Raw genomic sequence first — 18,504 nt, 5'->3', positions numbered from 1 at the left:
GGGGCTATAATTCAGTCAAAATGCTTGATAGAGTTGCCTCCTCCTTTTTACAGACTGGGTTCATGATGGTAAACAAGTATGCAAAATATGAAAGGAATATCTCAATGGACTTTGAAAATATTTGGGGTGGTACGCAAACTTTAACATTTATTCTAAGTCGAAAAGGGACCATAATTCAGTCAAAATGCTTGACAGAGTTGCCTCCTCCTTTAAACAGACTAGGGTCATGATGGTAAACAAGTATGCAAAATATGAAAGCAATATCTCATTGGACTTTGAAAATATTTGGGGTGGTACGCAAACTTTAACATTTAATCTAAGTCGAAAAGGGGCCATAATTTAGTCAAAATGCTTGATAGAGTTGCCTCCTCCTTTTTACAGACTGGGGTCATGATGGTAAACAAGTATGCAAAATATGAAAGCAATATCTCTATGGACTCTGAACATATTTGGGGTGGTACGCAAACTTTAACATTTGTGTGACGCTCACAGGCTTTCAAGTGACCTTTGATGAAAAAGTAGGAGAAAAGTAGGAGCCTCTGCTATAAAAAAGTAGGAGAAAAGTAGGAAAAAAGTAGGAATCTGATGATAAATAGTAGGAACTTATGAGAAAAAACTCACCAGTTTTAGAACAAAAGCATCACCGGCGCACCTCACTGGTGAAGTGCATAGCGCCAAGAGGGGGTAGGTTTTGGTGGGTTGGGGGGCCTCTGTCCAAGTTGGGGGAGGGATGAGTGGGTCTCTCCCTGAATGTTTTTGATATAATGTCTAAGTTCTGAATTACTAGAGGGGTACTCCCCTCCATTTAGGGGTGATGGTGGGGGGGGGGGGGGGGGGTCAGGGGGCTGTCCCCTGGAACATATTGAAATACAGGTATGAAATCGTGGGGCTTTTGTGCATTTTTTGGTCTAAATTTTGAGGTATAGGCGGAGGTATCCAAGTAATCTTAGGAGGAGTGGGGGGGGGGGGGGGGGGGGGGGGGGGGGGGTCAGTGAGCTCTCCCCCTGGAAAATTTTGAAACACAGGTATACAGGTATGAAATGGGTGGGCCCTGGGTGCATTTTTTGGTCTTAATTTTTAGGTATGGGAAGAGATATCTCAGTCATTTTAGTGGGGTCAGGGGACTGTCCCCCTGGAAAATTTTGAAACACAGGTATGAAATGGTGGGCTTTGGGTGCATTTTTTGGTCTTAATTTTTAGGTATGGGAAGAGGTATCTCAGTCATTTTAGGGGGGTCAGGGGGCTGTCCCCATGGAAAATTTTGAAACACAGGTATGAAATGGTGGGCTTTTGGTGCATTTTTTGGTCTTAAGTTTTAGGCGGAGGTATCCAAGTCATTTTAGGAGGTGGGGGGGGGGGGGGATCAGGGGGCTCTCCCCCTGGAAAACTTTGCAATACAGGTATGAAATGGTGGGCTCTGGGTGCATTTTTTGGTCTTAATTTTTAGGCGGAGGTATCCAAGTCATTTTAGGAGGTTGGGAGGGGGGGGGGGGGGGGGGGGGGTCAGGGGGCTCTCCCCCTGGAAAATTTTGCAATACAGGTATGAAATGGTGGGCTCTGGGTGCATTTTTTGGTCTTAATTTTTAGGCGGAGGTATCCAAGTCATTTTAGGAGGTTGGGAGGGTGGGGGGGGGTCAGGGGGCTCTCCCCCTGGAAAATTTTGCAATACAGGTATGAAATGGTGGGCTCTGGGTGCATTTTTTGGTCTAAATTTTGAGGTATGGGAGGAGGTATCCAAGTCATTCTAGGAGGGTTAGAGGGCTCTCCCAATGGAAAATTTTGCAATACAGGTATAAAATGGTGAACTCTGAGTGCAGTTCTTGGTCTTAATTTCTAGGTATAGGAGGAGGTATCCCAGTCATTTAAGGGGGGTCAGGGTGCTCTCCCCCTGGAAAATTTTGAAGTACAAGTACGAAATGATGAGCTCTACTTCATTTTTTGGTCTTAATTTTGAGGTACTGGGAGGGGTATTTTCCTAGTTTTTGAGATGCCAGTGTGTCTCCCCCTGGGAAATTTTGAAATATAGGTATGGAGGCTTCTGGTGCACTTTTGTGTCTAAATTTTGAGAAAATATTAATCCTTGGCCAAAATAGTTGGGTACAACCTTGATAAGTATAGGTCACTTCTCAGCAAACTGGGGAGGGGCTCGGGCATGGGCATCCTCTTTCTAGCCCTGGATCTGGGCCTGATTCTTGTACATTTACTCACAATTACACAGCAGCACAATATATAAGGTTTTTCTATTTTCATGATGCTTTGAGGTCCCATTGTACATAGCTACCTTCAACCTCTTATGCTCCAATATCAAGGTCAGTATTCAACTCACATAATGAAGAGGTCACCAGCAGCATATCAAAGGTCTCTAGAGCCTCACCAGTACACCATCAGTCCTTACATTATGTAACAAAATTCATTATACAAATAGACCAACAACATTTGTTAACATATTTTTTTCTTCCTGAGATGAAAAAGTAGGAATAGTAGGAGTTTTTTCAAAAAAAAAGTAGGAAAAAAGTAGGAACAGACCTAAAAAGTAGGAAAAGTAGGAAAAATTAGGACTACTTGAAAGCCTGCGCTCACGCCAACGCTAATGCTCACGCCGACGCCGGGGCAAGTAGGATAGCTCCCATATTCTTCGAATAGTTGAGCTAAAAACTCATCCAATATTTCATGGAGACAAACATTCTGACCAAGTTTCATGCACATCAAATGAAAAAGGCAGCCCCTATTGCATACACAATATTTTTCTTTGATTTGACCAGGTGACCTAGTTTTTGACCCCAGATTCAAACTTGACCCAGATTTCATCAAGAAAATCCTTCTGATCAAATTTCACAAATATCCAGTCAAAAATGCAGCCCCTATTGCACACACATAGTCTTTCTTTGATTTGAACGGGTGACCTAGTTTTTGACCCCAGATGACCCATATTCAAACTTGACCTAGCTTTCATTCTGACCAATTCTCATAAGTTTCAAACATAAAATATGGTCTCTAAAGTGTTTACAAGATTTTCCTTTGATATGGCCTAGTGACCTAGTTTTTGATCCCACATGAACCAGATTCGAACTTGACATAGAGGACATCAGGAGTTTCAAACTTAATCTGTGGACTAGAGTGTTAACAAGATCTTCCTTTGATCTGGCTTATTGACCTAGTTTTTGACCCCACATGACCGAGTTTTGAACTTGACCTAGAGATCATCAAGAAAAAACATTCTGACCCAAGTTTCATAAAGACTGGGTCAGAACTGAGTGTTAACAAGGCAAATATTGACACACATAGCCGGACAATGACCGGTCACAATAGTTCTACTTGAGCACTTTGTGCTCAGGTGAGCTAACAAGAGCTGTCATAGGAGACAGTGAACTCAACTATTTCCATGCTGGATAGTGAAATTGGGTACATCTGAGGTAGCTGGAGCTGTCACTGGAGTGTTTAACGACTAAAATGTGGCTGAAGATATTGAACAATACCCTAGGTCGTATGGTTTCAGACAAGAAGATTTTTAAAGCTTTTTCCTATATAAGTCTATATAAAATTTGGGACCCCCAGGGCAGGGCCTCTTTTCACCAAAGGGGTACAATTTGAACAATTTTGGTTGAGGACATGATGCTGCATACCAAATATCAAAGCCCTAGGTTGGTAACTGATCTAGAAAAAGAAAAAATAAGTTTCAAATCTATATGCCTATAAGTAATAGCTGTATGTACTGCACGCAAAACTTTAACCAGGATTTTCCAAGTCCAAAAGAGGGCATAATTTGGCCAAAATGCAGGTCAGAGTTATGGAACTGGCATCTTCCATAATGCCAAATTAATCAAGTCAGTTTTCCACTGTAGTACCTCCCAAAATGCCAAATTACTCAAGTCGGTTTTCTGCTAACTGAGTTTAATTATCGACATGTGTAAACTAATTGTTGATAAAACTTATAATTATGAAGATATCCATGGTAAATTAACGACTTGTTTCGAAAATATTCAACTACATAAAGACGACGGGTGGCCAACGGTCTTTCCCAGATCAACTGATAAGAAAATTGAACGTATATCTTTGTTTTCCACAATTTACCTTTCATTTCTATTCGAGTGAGATGCTGTTTTTGTAATGCCAAACTGGTGACTCAGTGTTAATAAGAAATAAACCCATTTATTACAAAATTGTCAGTATGACGTTTTGAAAACAACTTTATTGAAACAATATAGTCGTGGAGTTGGAAATGACATTACTAAGAAAATGAATACAAGGCAGTCTGAAAGACAGCTAAATCCCCCGCCACTGCTATGGATAGTGAAAGAACCTTTGACCTTAAGCTGTGACCTTGACCTTGAACTGACATGGCTGACTCATGAATTCTGCAAAATAACTTGATGGGTTGATCATTTGACCCAAGTTTCTTGAAAATCCTTCAAGGGGTTTAGGAGATATAGAGGTCAAACTTTTGACCATGAGTTGTGACCCTGACCTTGAGTTGACAGGGCTGACTCATGAGTTCTTGATGAGGTGATCATTTGACCAAAGTTTGATGAAAATCCTTCAAGGGGTTTAGGAGATACAGAGTGGACACAAAATAGAAGGCTCAAACCTTTGACCCTAAGTTGTGACCTTGACCTTGAGCTGGCATGGCTGATTCTTAAGTTCTGCACATTGTTTCGATGAGGTGATCATTTGACCCAAGTTTTATAAAATTCCTTCAAGGGGTTTAGGAGATATAGAGCGGACACGAAATGGAAGGCTCAAACCTTTGACCCTCAGTTGTGACCTTGACCTTGAACATGCACGGCTGACTCATAAGTTCTGCACATCGCCTTGATGAGGTGATCATTTGACCCAAGTTTGATGAAAATCCTTCAAGGGGTGTAGGAGATATAGAGCAGACACAAAATGGAAGGCTCAAACCTTTCACCCTAAGTTATGACCTTGACCTTGAGCCGGCATTACTGACTCATGGGTTCTGCACATCGTCTTGATGAGATGATCATTCGACCCAAGTTTTATAAAATTCCTTTAAGGGGTTTAGTAGATATAGAGCGAACACAAAATGGCAGGCTCAAACCTTTGACCTTGAGTTGTGACCTTGACCTTGAGCCAACAAGGCTGAATCATGGGTTCTGCACATTGTCTTGATGAGGTGATCATTTGACCCAAGTTTTATAAAATTCCTTCAAGGGGTTTAGGAGATATAGAGCGGACACAAAATGGAAGGCTCAAAGTTTTGACCTTGAGTTGTGACCTTGACCTTGAGCCGACAAGGCTGACTCATAGGTTCTGCACATCGTCTTGATGAGGTGATCATTTGACCCAAGTTTGATGAAAATCCTTCAAGGGGTGTAGGAGATATAGAGCAGACACAAAATGGAAGGCTCACACCTTTCACCCTAAGTTGTGACCTTGACCTTGAGCCAGCATGGCTGACTCATGGGTTCCGACATCCTCTTGATGTGATCATTCGACCAAAGTTTTACAAAATTCCTTCAAGGGGTTTAGGAGATATAGAGCGGACACAGAATGGAAGGCTCAAACCTTTGACCTTGAGTTGCGACCCTGACCTTGAGCCGACACGGCTGACTCATGGGTTCTGCATATCGTCTTGATGAGGTGATCATTTGACCCAAGTTTGATGAAAATCCTTCAAGGGGTTTAGGAGATATGGAGCGGACACGAAAGTGTCACAGACAGACGAAAGGACGGACAGAAGGACGGACGGAAGGAGACCATTCCTATAACCCCCCCACAATTTGTGGCGGGGGATTAAAAATAGAATCGGCCATTTTTCAAATCAAGGACTGAGTGAGTCTGAGATACCACAATAACTCTATAACTGACTGTGTATGAAACTTTACACACAGCAGTGATTATCTTGTTAAACTTTAAAGCTGATTTCATCACTGTCTGACTTTTTATAGCATAAGGCTTGATAGGCTGCTGGCTGTCTTAATACATGTAAGTAGAAAATTAGTACATTGTTTTATTTTATTTATTATACAAATACCAAAAGTAAAAGTTTATACAAAATGTACGGACAAGTAAACTAGCAGTACAGACAGTAAACTAGCAGTACGGACAAGTAAAATTTTCTGAGATTTTGCCGGCCCTGTAGTACCTACCATAATGCCAATTAACTGAAGTCAGTTTTCTGCTGTAGTACCTACCATAATGCCAAATAACTCAAGTCAGTTTTCTGCTGTAGTACCTACCATAATGCCAAATTACTCAAGTCAGTTTTCTGCTGTAGTACCTACCATAATGCCAAATAACTCAAATCAGTTTTCCTCTGTAGTACCTACCATAATGCCAAATTACCCAAGTCAGTTTTCTGCTGTAGTACCTACCATAATGCCAAATTACCCAAGTCAGTTTTCTGCTGTAGCATCTTCCATAATGCCAAATTACTCAAGTCAGTTTTCTGCTGTAGTACCTACCATAATGCCAAATAACTCAAGTCAGTTTTCTGCTGTAGCATCTTCCATAATGCCAAATTACACAAGTCAGTTTTCTGCTATAGCATCTTCCATAATGCCAAATTAATCAAGTCAGTTTTCTGCTGTAGTACCTACCATAATGCCAAATTACTCAAGTCAGTTTTCTGCTGTAGCATCTTCCATAATGCCAAATTACTCAAGTCAGTTTTCTGCTGTAGTACCTACCATAATGCCAAATAACTCAAGTCAGTTTTCTGCTGTAGCATCTTCCATAATGCCAAATTACACAAGTCAGTTTTCTGCTATAGCATCTTCCATAATGCCAAATTAATCAAGTCAGTTTTCTGCTGTAGAACCTACCATAATGCCAAATAACTCAAATCAGTTTTCTGCTGTAGCATCTTCCATAATGCAAAATTAATCAAGTCAGTTATCCCCTGTAGAACATACCATAATGCTAAACTTCGCAAGTCAGTTTTCTATTGCAGTATCTTCCATTATACCAAATTACTCAAGTAATTTAGTTTTCTGCTGTAGTTTGATATAACTATGATACTTACATTTCTCTGTATTGGTCAAAGGCAGAATTGGCATCTATTTCTAATTTACGTAGTTTTTCTGATGGTATAGTTCCATCATCCAAGGGAGGATCATAGCTATTACTCCATGGTGATCTGCAAATATTTTTTTATACTGCATACAATGAAAGAACTAAACTAACTTTATTTCATTCTTTTCAGTGAATTAATGTTATGCAACAGTGGATTCAAACAGTGGAATTACCATTATATAATTTTTACTGTTATGGTACTCCTCTTTAATGCAAAGAATATGAATTATAAACAAGAGCTCGTAGAACATGAAATGCCCCCCTTGATGCATTCAGTAACTGCACAAGGAACAGAAATTATTTGGTCACTGTGCACAAAAGTTCTATTGTCCTGGGTCAATGTGACCTTGACCTTTTACCTATTGACCTCAAAATCAATAGGGGTTATCTGCTGGTCATGATCAACCTCCCTATTAAGTTTCGTGATCCTAGGCCAATGCATACGGAAACGGTTTAACTGTTCCAGGTCACTGTGACTTAGACCTACTGACCTAAATATCAATAGTGATCATCTGCTGGTCATCACTGAACTCCCTATTAAGCTTCTTGATCCTAGGCCCAAGCATTCTCAAGTTATCATCCTGAAATGGTCAACTGTTCCAGGTCACTGTGACCTTGACCTTTGACCAACTGACCCCAAAATCAATAGGGGTCATCTGCTGGTCTTGACCAATCTCCCTATCAACTTTCATGATCCTAGGCCAAAGTGTTCTCGAGTTATCATCTGGAAACCGTTTAACTGTATAGGGTCACTGTGACCTTGACCTTTGACCTACTGAACTCAAAATTGATAGAGGTCATCTCCTGACCATGATTAACTTCCCTATAAAGGTTCGTGATCCTAGGCCCAAGTGTTTTCAAGTAATCGTCCGGAAATGGTTTAACTGTTCTGAGACACTGTGACCTTTGACCTTCTGACCTAAAATCATTAGGGGTCATTTTCTGGTCATGATTAACCTCCCTATCAACTTTCATGATCCTAGGCCCAAGCATTCTTGAGTTATCATCCAGAAACTGTTTTAACTGTTCTTAGTCACTGTGACCTTGACCTTTGACCTACTGATCTCAAAATCAATAGGGGTCATCTGCTGGTTACGACCAACCTCCCTATCAATTTTCATGACCCTAGGCCCAAGCGTTCTTGAGTTATCATCCAGAAACAGATTGGTCTACATGCCGACCTACATACAGACCGACCGACCAACATCTGCAAAACAATATACCCCTCTTTCTTTGAAGTGGGGCATAATAATTGGACACTCTCCAAAATACACATCAACAAAGATGTACAAGTTTACATGTATAAACATATGGCAGCGTTCTGGTGCCAGCACAGGGATATAAATTTGTCTTAGTAGGACTTAGTATCTCCTACGTAGGACTTAGTATCTCCTATGTAGGACTTAGTATCTCCTACGTAAGATAAGTATCTCCTACGTAGGAGATATTAAGTACTACGTAAGAGTTAGTATCTCCTACGTAGGACATAGTAAATAAAATGAAAAAACAAGAGGGCCAAGATGGCCCTAGGTCGCTCACCTAAGAAACACACCATAACAGTGTAAAACATGTTTGAACTAGTGATTTCATGGAAACAAATATTCTGACCAATTTTCATTAAGATTGGACCAAAAAATTGGTCTCTTGCAATAAAACAAGCATTTTCTTAGATATGACCTAGTTTTTGACCCTAGATGACCCATGTTCAAACTCAACCTAGATTTTATCAAGGCAATCATTCTGACCAAAATTCATGAAGATCAATTGAAAAATACAGCCGTTATCACATACACAAGTTTTTTCTTTGACTTGACCAAGTGACCTAGTTTTTGACCTCAGATGACCCATATTCAAATTCGACCTAGATTTCATTAAGGCAATCATCCTGACCAAATTTCATAAAATCAATTGAAAAAAACAGTCTCTATTGCATACACAAGATTTTTCTTTAATTTGACCTAGTGACCTAGTTTTTGATCTCAGATAACCCATATTCAAACTCCACCTAGATTTCATCAAGGCAATCACTCTGACCAAATTTCATGAAGATCAATTGAAAACTATATCCTCTATTGCATACACAATGTTTTTCTTCGATTTGACCTGGTGACCTAGTTTTTGACCCCAGATGACCGTTTTTCCAACTCGGCCTAGATTTTATCAAGGTAATCATTCTGGCTAAATTTCATGAAGATCAGTTGAAAAATACAGCCTCTATCGCATACACAAGGTTTTTCCTTGATTTGACCTAGTGACCTAGTTTTTGACCAGAGATGACCCATTTTCGAACTCGGCCTAGATTTCATCAAGGTTATCATTCTGACCAAAATTCATGAAGATCAATTGAAAAATACCGCCTCTATCGCATACACAAGGTTTTTCTTTGATTTGACCTAGTGACCTAGTTTTTGACCCGAGATGACCCATTTTCGAACTCGGCCTAGATTTCATCAATGCAATCATTCTGACCAATACTCATGAAGATCAATTGAAAAATACAGCCTCTATCGCATACACAAGGTTTTTCTTTGATTTGACCTAGTGACCTAGTTTTTGACCCGAGATGACCCATTTTCGAATTCGGCCTAGATTTCATCAAGGTTATCATTCTGACCAATATTCATGAAGAATAATTGAAAAATACAGCCTCTATCGCATACACAAGGTTTTTCTTTGATTTGACCTAGTGACCTAGTTTTTCATCCGAGATGACCCATTTTCGAACTCGGCCTAGATTTCATCAAGGCAATCATTCTGACCAATATTCATGAAGATCAATTGAAAAATACAGCCTCTATCGCATACACAAGGTTTTTCTTTGATTTGACCTAGTGACCTAGTTTTTGACCGAGATGACCCTTTTTCGAACTCGGCCTAGATTTCATCAAGGTTATCATTCTGACCAATATTCATGAAGATTAATTGAAAAATACAGCCTCTATCGCATACACAAGGTTTTTCTTTGATTTGACCTAGTGACCTAGTTTTTGACCCGAGATGACCCATTTTCGAACTCGGCCTAGATTTCATAAAGGTAATCATTCTGACCAAGTTTCATGAAGATCAGTTGAAAAATACAGCCTCTATCGCATACACAAGCTAAATGTTGACGGACAGACAGACGACAGACAGACGACGGACGCCGGACATCGAGCGATCAGAAAAACTCACCTGAGCATTGCTCAGGTGAGCTAAAAAAAGAAAAGAAAAAGAAACACACACACACACACACACACACACACACACACACACACACACTAGCTGTTGGCACATATATATCCAGGAATTATATTTCTGCTTGTAAAAACCAAGGAGTTCACAAAATATTTTTTTTTAATCACACCAGGAGTGACCTACAGAGATATCTAAAGAATAGTGCATCACTTCAGCAGTACATTCATGTTAAAGATCAAAGTGGTACTCTGTTTGAAGTTTAAGAATTTTGATTGACAGGTAGAAGTGGTTACATCTGGGTGTGATGTAACACTGTGTATTGCAAATATTAGGAATCTTTTAAATTTCTTTTGCCAGTTAGGGTTATTGGATTAATAGGATGTTTTAACATTTATTAATTTTTAGGGTAAGAAAATTTTGTTTGTGTAATATTTTGTCAGGTCTATTTGACATGTGAAATATCAGTGTAGTTTTATCCTCGGGGCAGATTAAAAAGATTATGCAATGAAACTGAAATTAATATTTGTTTGTATAATTGTTTGAGGACTTATGATTGTAATAAATTCACGATTGTTACATAGATCTATACGCAACTGACAGAATGATAGCATCTTACGATCAGTCAAATAGTTGATTCTAACTATCTTTTGTGATGTGTGACAAATCTATTTAAACAAGAATATAATTATATTTCCCCTCGATTTTTCTCACTTTTTTGTTGGTAAACAATTGCTTCACATACTATCCGAACTTACAGGAACAGAAAATTATCCAAGTTCCCGGTATTTTAATGCAAACGAGTGCTCTTCCTTGACCAAAAATTTTGGTAAAATGGCGGAACAACTCCCGTCGTCGAAATCGGGGGAATATTTGATATGCATGACAAAGTTATAGACCGGACAGGAAACAAGAGCTGACACTATTGGTGACAAATGTCCCCGAAGCGTGCCCAAGAATGCTACAGTTGTCTGCGCAAAAAAATCACACATTATATGGTGACCTTAACCTTGACCCAAGAGACCTGGGTCATAAGCGTGACACACCTCAATATGGTTAACATTTATGTCAAATTATTTTCAAATCTCTTGATAAATGGCAGAGTTATGGACCAGACAAGGAACACCTTTGACTTCTAAGTGCGACCTTGACCTTAGAGCTAGGGGTCTGGGTCTTGCGCATGACACGTCATCTCAATATAGGGAACATTTATGCAAAGAAATTTTAAAATCCCTTCATCAATGGCAGAGTTAAGGACTGGACAAAAAACAGACCATGTTAACCTTTAACCTGTAAGTGTGACCTTGACCTTAGAGCTAGGGGTCTGGATCTTGCGCACAACATGTCTTCTCATTATGGGAAACATTTATGCCAAATAATTTCAAAATCCCTTCATCAATGGCAGACTTATAGACCAACTCGAAACAGACCCTGTTTACTTTTGACTTTTAAGTGTGACCTTGGTAAACATTTATGCCAAGTTATTTCAAAATCCCATCATGGATAGCAGAGTTATGGACCAGACACGAAACAGACCATGCTATTGACAGAGTTACAGCCCGGACAAGAATTTACATGGACAGACGCACGGACGCACACACGGACTGACAGTGTGATTTTCGGGGGCATAAAAAATCCTATTGACTTTTGATCTCCAAGTGTGACCTTGACCTTTAAGCCTGGGTGTTGCGCAAGACATGTCGTCTCATCATGGGGAACATTTATGCCAAGTAATATTAAAATCCACTGATGGATGACAGAGTTCTGGACTGGACAGAAAAAAAACAAAACCGATTGACCTTTGAGCTAGGGGTCCAGGTTTTGTGCATGGCACATCGTCTCATCATTAGGAACATTTGTGCCAAGTAATATTAAAATCCCTTCATGGATGGCAGAGTTATGGACCGGACAGGAAAAATGCCTTGTTGACCTTTGACCTCCAATTGTGACCTTGACCTTTGAGCCAGGGGTCTGGGTTTTGTGCATGACAAGTCGTCTCATCATGGGGAGCATTTGTGCCAAGTAATATTAAAATCCCTTAATGAATGACAAAGTTATGGACTGGACACAAAACAGACCCTGTTCATGCCATGTTAACATTTGACTGCCAAGTGTGAGCTTGACCTTTGAGCTAGGGATCTGAAAGTTATGGACAGGACAAGAAACAGACCCTGTTCATGCCATGTTAACATTTCACTGCCAAGTGTGACCTTGACCTTTGAGCTAGGGGTCTGAAAATTGTGCATGACACATCGTCTTATTGTGAGTTACATTTGTGCCAAGTAATATTAAAATCCCTTCATGGATGGCAGAGTTATGGACTGGACAGGAAAAAAAGCCCTGTTGACCTTTGACCTCCCTATTGTGACCTTGACCTTTGAGTCAGGGGTCTGGGGTTTATGCACGACATGTCGTCTCATCATGGGGAACTTTGGTGCCAAGTAATATTAAAATCCCTTCATGAATGAAAGAGTTATGGACCGGACACGAAATTGTGGATGGACGGAATGACGGAAAAGTGCATTCCAATCCCTTCATGAAGAGGAAATGCTCGGACAAAGTCATTCTTGAATCTGACCTTTGGCCTCTAAGTGTGAACTTGACCATAGACCTAGGGACCTGGTTCTTGCGCATGACACTCTGTCTCATGTGCAAGAACCAGGTGGTGGTGAACATTTGTGCAAAGTAATATTAAAAGCCTTTAATGAATGACAGAGTTATGGACTGGACACGAAACAGACCCTGTTCATGCCATGTTAAGATTTCACTGCCAAGTGTCACCTTGACCTTTGAGCTAGGGATCTGAAAGTTGTGCATGACACATCATCTTATTATGAGGTACATTTGTGCCAAGTAATATTAAAATCTCTTCATGGATGGCGAAGGAAACAAGAGCTGTCTCCATAGGATGACATATGCCCCCGATGGCACTTTGAATGAGTAGTTATGGCCGATGTTAGAGTTTAGGACCTTTGACCTACGGAGCTGGGTCTTGCGCGCGACACGTCATCTTACTGTGCCACACATTCATGCGTAGTTATTTTAAAATCCATGCATGAATGACAAAGATATGGACCGGACACGCCCATCAATGCACTATCATAAAAAATGACCTTTAACGTCTAAGTGTGACCTTGACCTTTGAGCTACGGACCTGGGTCTTGCGCGCGACATGTCGTCTTACTGTGGTACACATTCATGCCAAGTTATTTGAAAATCCATCCATGGTTGACAAAGATATGGACCGGACACGCCCATCAATGCACTATCCTTTAATGTCTAAGTGTGAACTTGACCTTTGAGCTACGGACCTGGGTCTTGCGCGCGACACGTCGTCTTACTGTGGTACACATTCATGCCAAGTTATTTGAAAATCCATCCATCGCTGACAAAGATATGGACCGGACATGCCCATCAATGCACTATCCTTTAATGTCTAAGTGTGACCTTGACCTTTGAGCTACGGACCTGGGTCTTGTGCGCGACACCTCGTCTTACTGTGGTACACATTCATGCCAAGTTATTTGAAAATCCATCCATCGATGACAAAGATATGGACCGGACACGCCCATCAATGCACTATCCTTTAATGTCTAAGTGTGACCTTGACCTTTGAGCTACGAACCTGGGTCTTGCGCGCGACACGTCGTCTTACTGTGGTACACATTCATGCCAAGTTATTTGAAAATCCATCCATCGATGACAAAGATATGGACCGGACACGAAAATTGCGGACAGACTGACAGACTGACAGACCGACAGACTGACAGACCGACAGACTGACAGACGGTTCAAAAACTATATGCCTCCCTTCGGGGGCATAAAAAAGCCCTGTTGACCTCTGACCTCAAACTGTGACCTTGACCTTTGAGCCAAGGGTCTGGGTTTTGCGCATGACACGTCATCTCATCATGGGGAACATTTGTGACAAGTAATATTAAAATCCCTTAATGAATGACTTCTGGACTGTACACTAAATTGCGGACAGTCAACAGATAGACAGACAGCTAAGGCAAAAACAAAATGTCTCCGACATAAATACACTATAGGTACAGATCAAGTCCATCTACATCCCAAAATATCCTACAGATACAAATCAAGCTCACCTACATTATAAAATACAGTATAGGCAGGGATAAAATTTAGCGGTCGCTATCTCGCAAAATTCGAGTAAGAATAAAACAAGAGAGCCATGATGGCCCTATATTGCTCACCAGAGTTTATCTGGCCTAGTGACCTAGTTTTTGACCCCACATGAGCCAGTTTCGAATTTCACTTAGAGATCATTAAGACAAACATTCTGACCCAGTTTTATAAAGATTGAGTCACAACTGTTGCCTTTAGAGTGTTCAAAACTTTTCCTTTGACTTGACCATGTGACCTAATTTTTGATCCCAAATGACCCAGATTAGAACTTGATCTAGAGATTATCAAGACAAACATTCTGACCAAGTTTCATAAAGATTGAGTCACAACTGTGTCTATAGTGTCCAAAAGCTTTTCCTTTGATATGGCCTACTGACCTAGTTTCTGACCCCACATGACCCAGTTTCAAAAGGTACCTAGAGATCATCAAGCTAAACATTCTGACAAAGTTTCATAAATATTGGGCCACAACTGTGGCCTCTAGCATGTTCACAAGCTTATCCTTAGATCTGGCCTACTGACCTAGGTTTTGCCCCACATGACCCAGATTCTAACTTGATGGAGAGATTATCAAGACAAACATTGTGACCAAATTTCATAAAGATTGAGTCAACTGTGGCCTCTAGAATGTTCACAAGCTTTTCCTTTGATCTGGCCTACTGACCTAGTTTTTGAACCCACATGACCCAGATTCGAACTCAACCTAGAGATCATCAGGACAAACATTCTGACCAAAAATTATGAAAATTGGATCACAACTGTGACCTCTAGTGCTCACAAGCTTTTTTTTTTATTTGACCCCGTGACCTAGTTTTAGACCCTACATGACCTAGATTAAAACTTGACCTAGAGATCATCAAGACAAACATTCTGACTAACAAGAGCTCGTTGAACACAAAATGCCCCCCTTGATGCATTCAGTCATTGCACAAGGAACAGTAATTATTTGCTCACTGTAAACAAAAATTCTACTGTTCTGGTTCAATGTGACATTGACCTTTGACCTATTGACCTCAAAATCAACAGGGGTCATCTGCTGGTCATGATCAACCTCCCTATTAAGTTTAGTGATCCTAGGCCCAAGCGTTCTCAAGGTATCGTCTAGAATGGGTTTAACAGTTCCTGGTCAATGTGACCTTGACCTTTAGCCGACAGACCTCAAAATCTATAGGGGCCATCTACAGGTCATGACCAACCTCCCTATCACGTTTCATGATCCTAGGCCGAAGCGTTCTCAAGTTATTGTCTGGAAACGGTTTAAATGTTCCAGGTCACTGTAACCTTGACCTTTGACCTACTGACCTTAAAATCAATAGGGGTCATCTGATGGTCATGATGAACCTCTCTATCATCTTTCATGACCCTTGGCCCAAGCGTTCTGAAGTTATTGTCCAGAAACCGTTTAACTGTTCCTGGCCAATCTGACCTTAAACTTTGACCAAATGAGCTCAAAATCAATAGGGGTCATCTGCTGGTCATGATCAATCTCCCTATCAATGTTCCTGATCCTAGGCCCAAACGTTCTTGAGTTAACGCCCGGAAACCGTTTTACTGTTCCTGGTCACTGTGACCTTGACCTATGACCTACTGACCTCAAAATCAATAGGGGTCATCTGCTGGTCATGAACGACCTCCCTATCAACTTTCATGATCCTAGGTCCAAGCGTTCTTGAGTTATCATCCGGAAACGGACTGCTCTACATACAGACGACCGACAGACAGACAGACCGACCGACATCTGCAAAACAATATACCCCTCCTTCTTCGAAGGGGGGCATAAAAATTATGATCACAACTGTGACCTATAGAGTGTTCAAAAGCTTTTCCTTTGATCTGACCCCGTGACCTAGTTTTTCACCCCACATGACCCAGATTCAAATCTGACCTACTGATTATCAAGACAAACATTCTGACTAATTCTCATGAGTTTCAAACTGAAATTGTGGTCTCTAACAGTGTTGACAAGATTTTCCTTTGATCTGGCCTAGTGACCTAGTATTTGACACCACATGACCCAGTTTCAAACCTGACCTAGAAATCATAAAGACAAACATTCTGACCAAGTTTCATAAAGATGAGTCACAACTGTGGCCTCTAAAGTGTTCACAAGCTTTTCCTTTGATTTGACCGTGTGACCTAGTTTTTGACCCCAAATGACCAAGATTCCAACTTGACCTAGAAATCATCAAGACAAACGTTCTGACCAAGTTTCATAAAGATTGGGTCACAACTGTGGCCTATAGAGTGTTCACAAGCTTTTCCTTTGATTTAACTGTGTGACCTAATTTTTGACCCATATGACCCAGATTCGAACTTGACCTAGAAATCATAAAGACAAACATTCTGACCAAGTTTCATAAAGATTGGATCACAACTGTGGCCTCTAGAGTGTTCACAAGCTTTTCCTTTGATCTGGCCTACTGACCTAGTTTTTGACCCAACATGACCCAGTTTCGAACTTGACTAGAGATCATCAAGACTAACATTCTGACCAAGTTTCATAAAGATTGGTTCACAAATGTTGACGGACGCCGGACGACTGATGACGGACGCCGGACAATGACCGGTCACAATAGCTCACCTTGAGCACTTTGTGCTCTAGTGAGCTAACAAGAGCTGTCTGTTGACAGCGCGCTCGACTATTTGAAGCACTGATAGAATTATAGGGTCAAAATATTACCTGAGATTTTCAGACAAAAGAAAAGGAACAGATAATACAAACAATGTACCTGCATTTGGATCTGGATAAGTTTTGCACTATAATGCAATGTGTGACCATGTTGGTAAGCAAGTGTTCAAAGTGTCAAAGCCATATATCAAACAGTTGATAGACAAAACATCGAATGGTATGCGAAACTTAACTAATTTCTATGTCCAGAAAAGGGCCATAACTGAGCTCAAGTCCTTGTCCTAGGTAAGAAGACTTTGAAGGTAAACAAGTGGTCAAAGTTTCAAGCCATATGACAAACAGGTTAGGCACAATATAGACTGGTAATAAAAACTTCACTATTTCCAAGTCCAAAAAGGGCCATAATTTAGCCAAAATAGTTGACAGAGTTATGTACTCTTGCCTACAGATGGAAATCATGATGATAAACAAGCGTTCAAAGTTTCAAAGCCACATGTCAAATAGCTTTGACAAAAGGTTGACTTGTATGAAAACTAAACCAATTTCCAAGTCCAAAAAGGGCCATAATTAAGCCAAAATAGTTGACAGAGTTATGTACTCTTGCCTACAGACGGAAATCATGATGATAAACAAGTGTTCAAAGTTTCAAAGCCACAAGTCAAATAGTTTTTACAAAACATGGACTTGTACGAAAACTGAACCAATTTCCAAGTCAAAAAATGGGCCATAATTCAGCCAAAATAGTTGACAGAGTTATGTACTCTTGCCTACAGATATAAATCATGATGATGAACAATTATGCAAACTTTCAAAGCCACATGTCAAATAGTTTTGACAAAACATGGACTTGTACACAAATTGTACCAATTTCCAAGTCCAACATCAAAAAAGGGCCATAATTCAGTCAAAATAGTTGACAGAGTTATGTACTCTTGCCTACAGATAGAGACTGTTATAATAAACAAGTGATAAAAGTTTCAAAGCCATATGTCAAACACTACACAAAATGTGAACTGGTACGAAAAACTTAACCAAGATTTCTAAGTTAAAAGGGGCCATAATTCAGCCAAATTCCTTGATAGAGTTATGTACTCTTGCCTACAACTGGACATGGTGATGGTAAACAAGTGTTGAAAGTTTCAAAGCTTTATCTAAAAAGACTTTGTCAAAAAGTGGACTGGTACGAAAAACTTAACCAAGGTCTCCAATAATAGAGCTAACAAGAGCTGTCTGATGACAGCGCGCTCGACTATTCGAAGAATTGATTGAAGAACGGGGTCAACATATTTCCACAGATATTCAGACAAAAGAAATAAATAGATTAGACAAACAATGTTCCTGTATTTCTTTGATTTCGATAAGTCTTGCACTAAATGGCAATGTATGAACCAATTTCTAAGTCCAAAAAGGTCCATAATTCAGTCAAAATAGTTATGTACTCTTGCCTACAAATGGAAATCATAAGGATAAACAAGTGTTCAAAGTTTAAAAGCCGTATGTGTAATAGTTTTTACAAAACGTGGACT

The 18,504-nt window shown here is 40.2% G+C and overlaps 1 protein-coding gene across 2 annotated transcripts in view; it reads right to left on the bottom strand.

Annotated features, from left to right (window-relative positions):
* The window catches only part of LOC123527407 (F-actin-capping protein subunit beta-like), a 117,159-nt gene that overhangs the window by 59,406 nt on the left and 39,249 nt on the right, over positions 1–18,504 (bottom strand). For both annotated transcript variants that reach the window (XM_045306826.2, XM_045306828.2), the window contains exon 4: positions 6,983–7,096. In XM_045306826.2, coding sequence (XP_045162761.1) covers positions 6,983–7,096 — 114 coding nt within the window. The remainder of the gene's footprint in view (positions 1–6,982; positions 7,097–18,504) is intronic.

The sequence above is a fragment of the Mercenaria mercenaria genome, chromosome 14, assembly GCF_021730395.1.
Source record: "Mercenaria mercenaria strain notata chromosome 14, MADL_Memer_1, whole genome shotgun sequence".
Taxonomy (NCBI): Eukaryota; Metazoa; Mollusca; class Bivalvia; order Venerida; family Veneridae; genus Mercenaria; species Mercenaria mercenaria.
This window is presented reverse-complemented; position numbering and strand designations above follow the sequence as displayed.